The 13,308-nt window shown below is 41.6% G+C and overlaps 1 protein-coding gene across 2 annotated transcripts in view; it reads right to left on the reverse strand.

The window, feature by feature from the left end:
* The window catches only part of il16 (interleukin 16), a 67,015-nt gene extending 58,235 nt beyond the window's left edge, over positions 1-8,780 (reverse strand). For both annotated transcript variants that reach the window (XM_039795362.1, XM_039795361.1), the window contains exons 1-2: positions 8,625-8,780; positions 446-701 (exon numbers count right to left, since the gene is read on the reverse strand). In XM_039795362.1, the coding sequence (XP_039651296.1) occupies positions 446-701; positions 8,625-8,637 (269 nt within the window). In that variant the 5' untranslated portion in view covers positions 8,638-8,780. The remainder of the gene's footprint in view (positions 1-445; positions 702-8,624) is intronic.
* Between the last annotated feature and the right edge of the window lie 4,528 nt (positions 8,781-13,308).

Here is a 13,308-nt window from a genome sequence, read left to right on the forward strand (position 1 = left end):
CTCAAGTTCAGGTATCAGAATCGGCAAGAAAAAATTGGATCAGAACATCTCAAATCAGAACTGAAAACTGAAATAAAAAAGTACTCAAACTATTATCTCTGGTCATCATAAAGCAAAACTAAATGAAATTACATTACAATAGTTAGCCATCACTCGCATAGCTATCACCACAGCACATGAGCCTGACCAAGCCCCACACACACAACACACACACACACACACACACACACACACACACACACACACACACAAAAACAAAAACACACACACACACACACACACAAACGTCTCTCCGGGATAATAAAAATCTGTCTCTTTACATGGTGAAGATTTATATCAGCCTGTGCAAAAGGTTACTCTGACAATACAAAGGTGAGTAACCTAAGTGAAGTGTCTGGAGCTTCCCGTTCAGCCCTAGTTGTAAGCCTTTGAGTGATGCAAGTACCTGGAGAGCATGGCCAGCTTCTTGGAGCGGTGGCTGTGGCTGGTGGTTGGGTTGTTGTTGTTGTTGCTGGTTTTCCCCTGCTCCCTGCGTCTCCTTTCCATCCTCCGAGCAGCTGCTGTGCTGGCTTTCCTCCTCTGGTGGGAGTATCTCTGAGGCATGGCTGTCAGCGGGTGTGTGTGTGTGTGTGCGTGCACCGGGAGCTCGGGAACCATCACACTCCTCCCAGCCGGCCCGAAGCCTAATGGAGAGGGACGCTCTGGAAGGCAATTAGAAAACTCAGTTAGCACAGTCTGACTGCATTCGTGTGTGTAAGTGTTCTGAGAAACTGCTGCTGCAAATGTTGAGGCCAGTGGAGATAAAAGCGCTTTTCTTTGGCCTGCTTTAAAAAAAAGAAAAGGCAAACTTTTTCTCAGTCCTCATGACTGCAGACCGCTGACACGAACACACACACAAACACAAATACAGCAACATCGTCGATTAATCTGTCAATTATTTTCTGGATGAATGGATTAGTTGTTTGGTCTCTAAAATGTCAGAAAATGGTGAAAAATGTGGATCAGAGTTTCCCAAAGCCCAAGATGACGTCCTCAAATGTCTTGTTTTGTCCACAACTCAATTTACTGTAACATAGGAGAGAAGAAACTAGAAAATATTCACATTTTACCAGCTGCGATCAGAGAAGTTTTACTTTTTTCATTAAAAATTGAGTCGAACGGATTAATCGATTATCAAAGTAGTTGGCAATTAATTGAATAGTTGACAACTAATAAATTATTTGATTAATCTTTGCACCTCTAGTGAAAACAGATAATGGTGTCCTGGTCCCATTAATGAGTGGGAGTGAATGATGGTCTGCACGCTGTTAGTGCAGATGGCCTCTCACATTTGCCATGAACACTTAGTAAACAATGTATACAGGCTCTTTAAGGAAACCCATAATGCCTTTGGTCTGATGACATCATCATCCTGCAAATTTCTCTCCCAGCCCCCTCACAGCCAGGGCCTGACTGGCTCAGAGGGTTGGAGGAGTTCTCCAGCTGCATACTAAATAATCTTTGAGTCAACCATAATCACACATGCACACAGGATCCTGAAAGATCCTTCACACATTCTCTTCAAAGAATATGAACTCCTTCCATCTGGCAGATGCTATAGAGCAGGGGTGTCAAACTCAGTTTCGCTAAGGGCCACACTGGAGAAAGAGAATCGCATCAAGGGCCAGACATGTATGGTTTATTTACATGCTTTTATTTCATTGAAAAAGTAAAATATCTTTGACTCAATTATTGCATGTCCCATACAGTCTTTTCACTTACAATTTGGTCCACATAAAGCCCTGAATAAGTGAGCAAAAACGTTCCAAAGCCATCCTAGAATTGAACAAATCAAATCAATTACATTTTCTAAGTAGGCTACCACACAGCTGACTCACAACAAGCTCTTTCACAGCCTAAATATGCAAACTCTCTGGTTCTGGGGGAAGTCTCAAAGTCGGCAAATTTGCCAAATTCTGCTTTGAGTGTCAGGTTTCACATTATTTTAGTTTTGCGCACAACTAGGTGGGCCAAAATATATTGTGAACTTAGATGGATGTGCGGGCCGGATCAGACTTTGTGAGGGGCCGGATTTTGCCCGCGGGCCTTGAGTTTGACACGTGCTATAGAGCCAGTAGGTGCAAAAGCAACCGCCTCAAGCTTTTAATTGTCCCTACATCAATAGCACTACAGAACAAACAACCAGTCCTGTTCTCATAACTATAATAATTTATTGGCCTTAACCAATGTAACCTGTGTATGTTTACTCACTATGTGCAATTCCTATATCCACACTTTGCATCCTTTGTTTGGGAATATCCTGTATTACACGTAACTAACTTTTTTTATGGGGCAGTGCAATATTTTAACATGTCAGGGCCTGTGCAATATGATCCTATTTATTTTTTGCTCGTCCTAGAGCACATTGTTGTCTTGTTATATATTGTTTTGTACTTAATGTCTGGTGTATGTGTATGCAGCTGTTGCCAGCGCTTCTCTTTGCCCAAGACTAATTTCCTTCAGGACAATAAAGTTGATCTTATCTTCTCTTATGCTGCGTGTGGATGCTTCCATTGCCCTAGACCATGGGTCTTCAATGTTTTTTACGCCAAGGACCCCTAAACTGAAAGAGAGACAGAGCAGGGACCCCGCATATATTGCATAAAATGAAGTTTAATGTTAAACTGGGCCTACGATACTGTATAGGGCGACCTAAAGCCTTTATACATACTTTTTTAGTGCACAGAATACTAAGCTAATAAAATATTTTTTGTTGTAATGTATAAATCATGTTTTAATGTTAAAAATACATGTACCACAGTAAACCCTTAGGATGTACTGTATCTGTGGATGGCTACCTTACTGACTACCTTACAGAGATGTTCACAAGTAATTATTTGGAAGTCCAAGTCGAGTCTCAAGTCTTTGAGGGGCAAGTTCAAGTCAAGTTTCAAGTCTTTTGCCACGAGTCCAAGTCAGGTCTCAAGTCTGATCTGTCCCTAACACTGTATTGTTAAATCTTATGAATTCAAAGCATGTCCTGTAGCTACCATCCATACAGTACAGTATACAAATCAGTTGTAGGATAACTTTATGGGGTTTACTGCAATGCAATCTGAAGAAACACAAATCAAGAACTCTGTTTCAATTTCATAACTGTATTTTTCAACATTTTAGTATCTGCACCAAAGAATACATGTTTGTCTGTGTTCCTAACTGGCTGCAAAGCCCAACCTCATCATGCATTACATTTTTCAGTGTTCAAAGTTTGAGGGAAACATCTGTGTTGAAAGTTAATACAGCAACCATGGTGCAAACATGTGACAACTGATACTTTCTGTATTGCTATATAAAACAACAACCTGGTGTTGCCACGTTGCCCTCTCTACTTGACCCAATTCAGGAAATAGAGCCAAAAGCACAGCTTCAGGGAATTGAAATCGGCATCGTCAGGGTCCCTGAAGTCTCTTTCTCTCCTGATTCTTCCATTGGCGTAGTCCTCCTGCATGAACAGTATTGAAGTTCGGACCGATAACGAGGACATAGAGTGTAAAGATTGCGCGAGAGCTTAACGGCTGTATTTCCAGACTTTGACATTTGATGATATATGCACAATATTAAAGACAAATATTTAGTTATTTAGGCTACACTGTGTTCTGTCGTTATCTAATGCTAGGGCATTTCATGCTGTCCTGTATTCCGTACAGTCGGGCCATCTCCTCCGCCAGCGCTCCGTAACGGACAATGTGATGTAAGACAGCGGAAATACATTTTAAGAACAAATTTTATTTAAGATTTGAGTTGGATTTTACAAGGTGTTTATGGAACAATTATCCCTCAGTACAAGCACAAATAACACTGCTGGATTTAATCTTCATGATAATGTGGATGATATTGAGTGAAAAAATGGGGCCTCAATACTTGAAAATATTATGAGTAATTGTTATTCCCACATTTACTTTCTGCAGTCTGAGTTCAGTTCACCTCTAATCTCAGCAAGTTTAGTAGTAGAAGAGACTCATGTTTTTGGTTGGAGCTCTTGGTGAATGAATGCCTGTATGCATGTAAAGACCTGAGAACTCCTATCAGTGCAGCTATCTTTTGTTGCTCTGTGACAGACATTATGCTGACAAATGCCTCTCTGTGCTGTGAATATTACAGCATGCAGGTGGAATATAACAGAGCTCTTCAAACAGTCAATAGGTGACTGTATATAATGTGCTGATCACGAGGCAGCGACTTGGAGTCTCACTTTTATCTTCAACTTACCTACCATACACTAGAAGACTGTGAAAAGACTAAAGTCTGAAACCATCGCACATCTAACATCAAAACGGGTAAAAGACTGATTGAGATGACGGGAGCGCCCCAACTCTAACAGGACTCTCAGGATTTCATTCCGATATTGGAAAATTGTCTGCGACTGTGGAATTGCTTGAAAAGTCATTTCTCAGTCTGTCTTTTTTCCCGTCTTGGCGTTCTGACAAAATCAAACGTGTTTGATATTATCGTAAGTTTTAAGTCCTGGTAGTCAAGTTAAATCATGTGAACATTGTCAACAACCAATCGGTGCGCTCCCTCCAGCACCAAACAGGAAGCAGCAAACGGCTAGAGCCAGTGTTGTTTATGGTTGCTATGGCTATGCTAAGCTAAACGCTAAAGAGGGAAAGTTGCCGATTTTCAATCATTCTGAAGTGCATCATCCAACGGGAGTTTTACCGGCAGATAAACCCGGACCTCTGGGTTCTGCCGCTATTCATCTGCATGTACACAACAGAAACTTTTCAAACTTTCCCTTAAGTTACCAGCTAGCGCTAGCAGTAGCTAGCTAGCTTGGTTACATTTTTCATAACAAATCTAGTTGTAGTCCTGTAATGTGTGACCCTGCAAGATCTCCAGTCTTTACATATTATGACAGTCTTTAACGTTAGATAGGAGATGATTGTCTTTAAGTGTGAGATGGTGTCAGACTTTAGTCTTTTCAAAGTCTGTTCAAAGTCTTCTAGTGTATGGTAGGCATAACACTAAAATAAGTAGGCCTAAGGAAATTAAAGTAGCATATTGTATTATAATACATAACAGATATTAGATTAAAAAGTTAATTCCAGACTTTACTAAACAAAGGAATGCATTGAAATGACTGTTTACCCATTCAAATAGTTAATCATCTGAATACTAAAATAAATAAATCAGGAATATCCCCCAGGTCCCAGTGAATGAGTATGGAAGAAAGGCTTCCTTTTCTGGTGAATCAGTGGCTCTGATCCTGGAAGTGTGTTAGCAATTAAGGAGCATTAGTGTGCTTGTTGTGTTGGCCAGATAGACAGGAAACAGAGACATGGATCTCTATGCTGGAGGCCTTTAAGCCTGGTAGTCTCCATCTCTCCCTCTTCCTTCTCTTTCTATTGGCTCATACACACACTCCTGGATGGATGCCAGCACAGTGGGAACACTTAGAGCAGTAGGACGGAAATCAATCTCAGCTACTGTCTCTAAACCAACCATTCAAACATCATATTCATATTTCAATTTGGATAAAGCCAGGTCAGACAGCAACTAATCTCGCATTTCCCAACCTTCCTCCACAGCACTGTGGAGGAAGGTCTAGCTAGTCCACACAGCATTCTGGGATTGGAGAAAAACGTGCTCTGGTTTATTGGCATTTCTTTAAACCAATCACAATCGCCTTGGGCGGTGCTAAGCGCCGGACAGAGCCACAGTGCCGCTGCTAAATAGCCTCAGGAAGGAACTTGTTTTGGTGAAACGTGTACGTTCAAAAGTTGTTTTAGTCGTGCAACAGAAAACTCAGATTGGACAGATAGTCTAGCTAGCTGTCTGGATTTACCCTGCAGAGATCTGAGGAGCAGTTAACCATATATCCACCAGAGTTTAGAATGCCAATACAAAGAAAGCAAAAGGTGACGGACATCTGGCTGAAAAGGAGGGACATCCGGCGGAATTTCTTGCCGCACTGGAGCAATCCCGGAAGTCGAACGTCAAGGATATAGACTAGACAGCAACCATCTCTGTTCTCGGTTAGTCCTTGAATTTGGAGAAAAACGCTGGAGCTGGAACTGTGTACTGAATGTCTAGCACACATTTTATGTCTATATTGGAGAAGCTAACTAGAAGAACTGCATTGTAGTTTGGGACCTACATTTATTAAGACACAGTACTTAAGTACATGTTTGAGGTACTCCAAACAAAATCATAAAACGCATTCTTTCTCTTTACTTGAGAATTACTATTTTGGGAGACTTTATACTTTTACACCACTATATTTCAGTGCATCCATGATGATCACATCAACATTGTTTCTTAAATGGCGGTATGCGTACCACTAGGGTACTTTGGAGTACTGAGGTTTTTTTTTTTTAAATGTTCATTTAAAAAACATAAGTCATGCAGAATTCCTAAAATAATTACACTTTATAATTATAAATGAATTTAGTGATTGTAAACATTTAAGAATTTAAGTTTTCAGGTTTCAGTTTTCTAAGTGCCTCTTTTTAAAGCTAGGCATTTTTTTCTACCAAAAATATTCCTGAAGGGCCTATCTTTATGGGTTCCATCCAGTCCCTAGTGGGACAGCCTTTGTTTTACACGAAGCAGGAGTTTTTCTCAGGTTCTTAAAAAGAACTTCAATGTAGGCTTTGTGTTGGTTCTGTAGGTATGTATATTTAAAGCGTAGCTTCATCAGAAGCACTGGTTTCAGAGATGTGAAGATGTTGATTGCCTCCTGTGATGTCAGCAGAAGTACAGAGAGAGTCAAAGTTTCCTCAGACACACTGCCTCTATTCTGCTGATGTAATGGCACACAGCAGTAACACTGTTTAGTGTGAAAACTTGGACCAAAAGGAAAAATCGGGAAAGAGGAGAGTGAGTAGTGCGGGTCACGTTGAAAGGTTGAATAAACTGTGTTTGCATATTCATATATATATATGTGTGTGTTTGTGTGTGTGTGTGTGTGTGTGTGTGTGTGTAAGAGTACATGTCCTCACAGAAAGCATACTTTTTGCCTGTAGCATTAGCAGGGCAGAGGCTTCAGCCTAACAGAACCCGATTGAGGGAAAGCAGAGGGCGGGACGGCTGTGCAGCTGAACAACGTGTGTGTTGTTTGGACTTTTCGCTGGGGATTTTTTCCAGCCTGTGAGACGGAGCAAGGCCGACAGAGGACAGCCAAGAGAGCCACCTGAAGGGACTCATGCTATGAATAATCTCCCGCTGTCTGCAATCCAGTGGTGGAGTGTAACTAAGTACATTTACAAATTTGAAATACTTGTACTTTACTACCTCTTTTCTTCTCATGCCACTTTCTACTTCTACTCCGCTACATTTCAGAGAGAAATATTGTACTTTTTACTCCACTACATTTATCTGTCAGATTTAGTTACTAGTTACTTGAAACAAGATTTTTGCACACAAAACCCATGTTGTTTATAAAATCTGATATTTTATTATGAAATTAAATTAGCCAACACTTTTTTTTTTTTTTACTTTTAATCCTTTGAATACATGTTCCTGATGATACTTACAGACTTTTACTTTTGTAAAATTTTCAATGCAGGACTTTTACTTGTAACAGAGTATTTTTAAAGTGTGGTATTAGTACTTTTACTTAAAGGTGCAGTAGGTAAGACTTATAAAACTAACTTTCTGCCATATTTGCTTGCAAATGACCCTATGTTCAAGTAGAACTACATGAATCAGGTAATATAAAAAAAAATCCGGCTCCTCTGGCACCACCTACAGCCTGTAAAATCCTGGGTAAAATCCACAGCTCCCAGGGGGGGTGTCTAACTGCGTGTCAATCACTGCTAATGCACACGCATTCATTCTCCCTTGTGGGGGGAGGGGCTTAGGAGACCGTTTTGGGCTTTACCTGAAAGGGGGGAGGGACTGAGAAGTTGTAGATTTTTTGGCTAAGTCCTAGATCTTCACAATCCTACCTACAGCACCTTTAAGTAAAGGATCTGAATCTTCCACCACTGCTACAATCCTTGAGATTATTTACGGGTTTATAAGGGGACACGACTGATCTTGAATTCTTGATACGCAGATGATCTCACGCTCTCCAGGGAAGCTCGGCTACACTGGCCTCTGTTGTGACAGTGTGGAATGACAACAATATGCTGTGTGAAGCCATGTGGTCGTATCTTAGCCTGGCCCCGTGTGCTTCTGCGTGGCTGTGGAGAGGAAGCCCTGCCCATCCCCTGCTGGCCTCATTCAGCTATTTGTGCTTTAAAAGGTCGCCTTGGAATGGACATACGCAATGTTATGTAATTTGTGTTTTCATAAAGGACCTCTGTGTGCAAGTGAGACACACACACACACACACACACACACAAACACAGATGCACGCACACACCCAGCCACACAAACACACACATTCAGTCCTCAGGCCAATAAATGCACCATTTAACTTCCCTGTTCTGCAACTAATTTTGATAGTTACACAATACTCAGAGACGGTTCTCAGAAACATAATTTTCTCTCTTACTTTCCTGTCATATAATCGTTATAGTCATTGATGTTACCTTGGATACCAGTCTGAGAGACACACACTGTTCCAATACTGATGAACTTGCACCGATTAACCTCCCTGTTAAAAAGCCTTCAGCGTTTGGAGTGTAAGTCCTACTCACCGTAGCCGATCATGTTGTCCTTCAGCCAGTAGGCTATCTACAGCTTCTACCGAAGATGCCAACAGGGGATTCAAAGGACGGATTCCCTCCAGACAGACAGGCAGAAGTCCAGACTGAACATCAGGTCAAAAACCAGACGCATCACTCAGAGCACGGCTTCCTCACTGGGATTCATCTGGGCTAATGTGCCTGTACCTCTTCTCCTCCTTCGTCCTCCTCCTCCTCCCTCCTTTTCCTCCCCCTCTGTCTGGAGAACACAACAGTGTGTCTCAGTAAGGCACGGCTCCCCAAAATCACTGCCCCTTTCCTGTGAGCCAGCTCCAGAGAGGGAAACACTCCACACTCCGTACTTAGCTGGGCCTGACCTCACACCTACACGGCCTTTTACAAGGTTCTGTGTGTGTGTGTGTGTGTGTGTGTTTGTGTGTGTGTGTGTGGGTACATACTAGGATGAATACTTTCTCTGTGGCCCACTACAGTTTATATATAAACACACACTCCTCATTTGAGAGAGCGTGTGTTTATGTGGGCCACAGAGTGCTGTGTGTGTGTGTGTGTGTGTGTGTGTGTGTGTGTGTGTGTGTGTGTGTGTGTGTGTGTGTGTGTGTGTGTGTGTGTGTGTGTGTGTGTGTGTGTGTGTGTGTGTGCATGAACTTAGTTTTCAGTCTGGATCAGTGTTGTTTGAACTGCAGCACTGGCCAGTAAATATACAGATGTGGGTTGGTTTTGGTGGAGGCTGTGGATGGAGAGAACCCCTCTTGGTGAAACATTGTCACCACTCTCTGAATGTGTAAATGTGAATGTGAATGTCCACATTTGTGTGTGTAAATGTGAATGTCCACATTTGTGTGCACACAAATGTGGACACAGTTCTACACATTTGTCATATTTTTATTGAATGCCAAAGGCAACCACAACTTGTGGATTGACGGGCTATTCCAACAATTTTGTACTTACAGTTTGGGGACTTGTGAGAGACAGATGAATGAAAACAATGGTCAAAAGCAAAAGTAGCAGAGCCTGAGATACCCTGACTTTTAGTCCTTAGTATGGTTTAAACACTAGATCCTACACTACCCATAATGCAACCATAATAGTTATGTTAGCTTCTCCCTGCCTGGTGAACATCCATGTCTTTCAAACTCCACACCTCAAGTGTATAAACGTTTCTGCAGAGCAGTGCGGCAAGCTGTAAAAACATTTGACATAAACTGATCTTGTTACCTGGTGGTGGGTAACGTGTAAGAAAAATGCTAGTCTATATCGACGACGTGTCATTTCTGGGATTGCTCCGGTGCCGCTGGAAATCCTGCCGGATGTCCCTCATTTCGGCCGGATGTCTGTTACCTTCCTCTTTCTTTGTGTTGATAAGATAAGATAAGATAGACTTTATTAATCCCACACTGGGGAAATTCCTTGGCGTTCTAAACTCCGGTGGATTTATGAGGACTATGGTTAACTGCTCCTCAGATCTCTGCAGGGTGAATCCAGACAGCTAGCTAGACTATCTGTCCAATCTGAGTTTTCTATTGCACGACAAAAACAACTTTTGAACGTACTCAAGTTCCACCAAAACAAGTTCCTTCCCGAGGCTATTTTGCAGAAGCACCGTGGCTCCGTCCAGCAATTAGCGCCGCACAAGACGATTGTGATTGGTTTAAAGAAATGCCAATAAACCAGAGCACGTTTTTCTCCCATCCCTTCTGGTGCTCTAGCCCCAAATGTTTTCTCAAAAGCCCAACATCTTTTAGGGTTTTAAAAGAACTTCAACTTTGGGTCATTTCCCCTCAGTCTCTCTGACTGGACCAGCAAATCAATGGATGAAAAGTTTTACTGGGGACATAAACATTCATTCTATGAACCTTACTAATAATAGGGTTCAAGATTAGTAATGCTGGTTATGACAAATCCCTTAAAAAAAGTAACATCAGACATTTTGTGCCACTTTTTTGGTGGCAGGAGTGAAAATGACTCATTCATGTCATTCAATATTTTTTGTGTTATGGTTTCAGAATGATGACAGTTGGAGAACAGTTAGATACAAAACAGGCTGTTGGCTCTACAGGATGATTCTTTTCCTTGGCAACTATCATATTTTTCCCGGGGGTGGAAGAAGTATTCAGATCCTTTACTTAAGTAAAAGTACTAATACCACACTGTAAAAATTTTATAATTATTCTGTTGCAAGTAAAAGTCTTCTTTTTGTTGAAAAAACATTTTCGAAACTGGAAACAATCAATTGGTGGGTAGTTTAATTTATAATAAAGCATATTTTATAAACTATGTGTTTTGTGTGCAAACATCTTAATGTGTAAAGTAACTAGTAACTAAAGCTGTCAGATGAATGTAGTGGAGTAGAAGTAGAACGTGGCATGAAAAGAAAAGGCTCAAGTAAAGTACCTCAACATTTGTACTTAAGTACAGTACTGGAGTAAATGTACTTAGTTACATTCCACCACTGATAAGATGCAACTTATAGCTTTGGAGTTGTTGGAAGGCAAGTTAAAATGCCAGATCAGTCATTGACTTGTTTCCCCCAGATGTTTGTGAAAAGATTCTTGCAAGCATGAAAAACATTCATCTTGCAAACGGTCCTGTAAACATTCACATGGCCTATTTATTTATCAAGGGAAAGAGACATCATGCCTCACATTCCCAGCTGGCTCACCGAGCTGCACCTAGTGACCGGAGAAATATTAGTAAACTGATATCTGTAGTTTCTACTGCTGAACTAGAGATGCTCATACATGCCTTTATCTCCTCCCACATTGACCACTGCAGCTCACTGCTCTCTGCACTCTTCCTTCGATTGCCTTTTATCCATTCAAAACGCTGCTGCAAGCCTGCTTACAAGGTCATCTAGAGCAGTGGTTCTCAAAGTTTTTACACCACATACCGCTTCAGAAAATATTAGGCTCTCTAAGTACCACCATTATGGCTGACGTTACGGGAAAATAGACTAGCACAGGCCTACCCTATTCAGCTAAGGACAGTCCACGCAGAAGGCAGGTTTATTCCTAAAAACATTATTTATTGTTGACAGCCACAGCCACACTGTACTTCCCCCATAACTCGGGTCATGTCTCCTTACTGTTTCGCATCATTTGCTGCTAGCAGGCGCTGTGGAGCCTTCACCGCCGCTGCTTAAGTAGCGACTAGCGCTACGCTCGCCCATATATAGTTTCAACAGCTCAAAATAGTCTCCTCCTCATCCACACTTCTCTTCCTTGTAGTTAAAATTTGGAGAAACTGGAGTGGTTTTGAACCATTCATTTTACGTCTGCTTACTATCTTGCCATCACATCTAATAATGGATGTATGCGCACTACGTGTACCAACACGTGCAACATAATTTTTCATACAAATATCCAAAAGTGTCCTTTTGCTAAATGAGTCAGATATGCTCTGTGGGATGTGTGCCATGCATTTTGTTCTGCCTCCCTCTGCTGGCTCACCTGTGTCATTATAGTTGGACGGCTCAACTACAACAATGAATTCAGCATGGATGAAATATTTACAGGTGTTCATGTAGCCTACGGAGTGTAGCTATTTTTGTAACACTACTATTAGCTTACTACACATGCCAATACTCTGTATGGAGGACATGAGGACCCAAGAGTACTGTGTATATACATTAAATATCAGGTAACAAATTCAAACACGTAACAGATATTATTAAACTTCCTATTGAATTGGACGCAACAAACTTGGACACAATGAAAGAGAAATCCGCTTTTGTTTGCCACTTCTACCATGATTAAAATGCAGTCTGACATGTAATCTTCTGTGATTAACTTTATTGTAAAGTTTGATGTGTAAAGCATGTGCCTTGTAAATGTTAAACTGTGTACTATGATGTAAGAGTAGATGTATCTTGTTTCTTTCTATGCTGGAAGTCTCAGTTGAGAATTGAACTCAGACACACTGATCTAATAGCACACAGTAGACAGGCTCTGCTTCTGTGCTCTACTGTGTGTAAGGAAATGGACCACACCTCAGAGGGAAAAGAGGGTAAAAAACATCCTCAGTAAACAGCCTGAGAGCAGGAAACACTCTCTCTGTTCTCTCTGGCCCCGACCTGACAGTGTTTGACTTCCATCTCTGTGCTGAGCCGGCAGACACTGAAGGGCTGGGCACAGTTGGGACTATATTTAAACAGTAGTCCACTCCCCTCCTACTCGATAAACTCAGATAGAACACAGTAGACTTACTTTGTACATCTGTCCAAGGGTCAGAAAGGCATTTCTTTGTCATGTCTGCTTCCTCAGTTGTATTTATTTCTGCACCCATTCTCACTACCAACTCGTAAAATACTGACGCTTGGTTAGTGTCTCTCAGCATTGGATACCGATGCAAAAATCACCCATTAGCGCCTGTATGGGACGCAACGGGCAGAGCAGCAGCTTGACCACGGCGCTGTAAGATGACGTAGTATTAGTAGCGACGGTATGAAACCGTATGAAAGACCGAAAATCCGCATATGGATTGGTTGGTTGGGGTTGTGGATGGGTGAAACACCACAGCACTTTCAACCCAGGAGACCTGGATTTGTGTCCTGTTCTTATCCTGTGTGTCACTGAAACAGACATTTTGTAACCCCACCCATGATCTTTAAGCCTAACTGTCCTGCTCTTGTGCCGCATGTCAGTTAAACGTACGCCCTGACCCAGAGCGTCAATAAGTG

This window comes from Perca fluviatilis, chromosome 3, assembly GCF_010015445.1.
Source record: "Perca fluviatilis chromosome 3, GENO_Pfluv_1.0, whole genome shotgun sequence".
Taxonomy (NCBI): domain Eukaryota; kingdom Metazoa; phylum Chordata; class Actinopteri; order Perciformes; family Percidae; genus Perca; species Perca fluviatilis.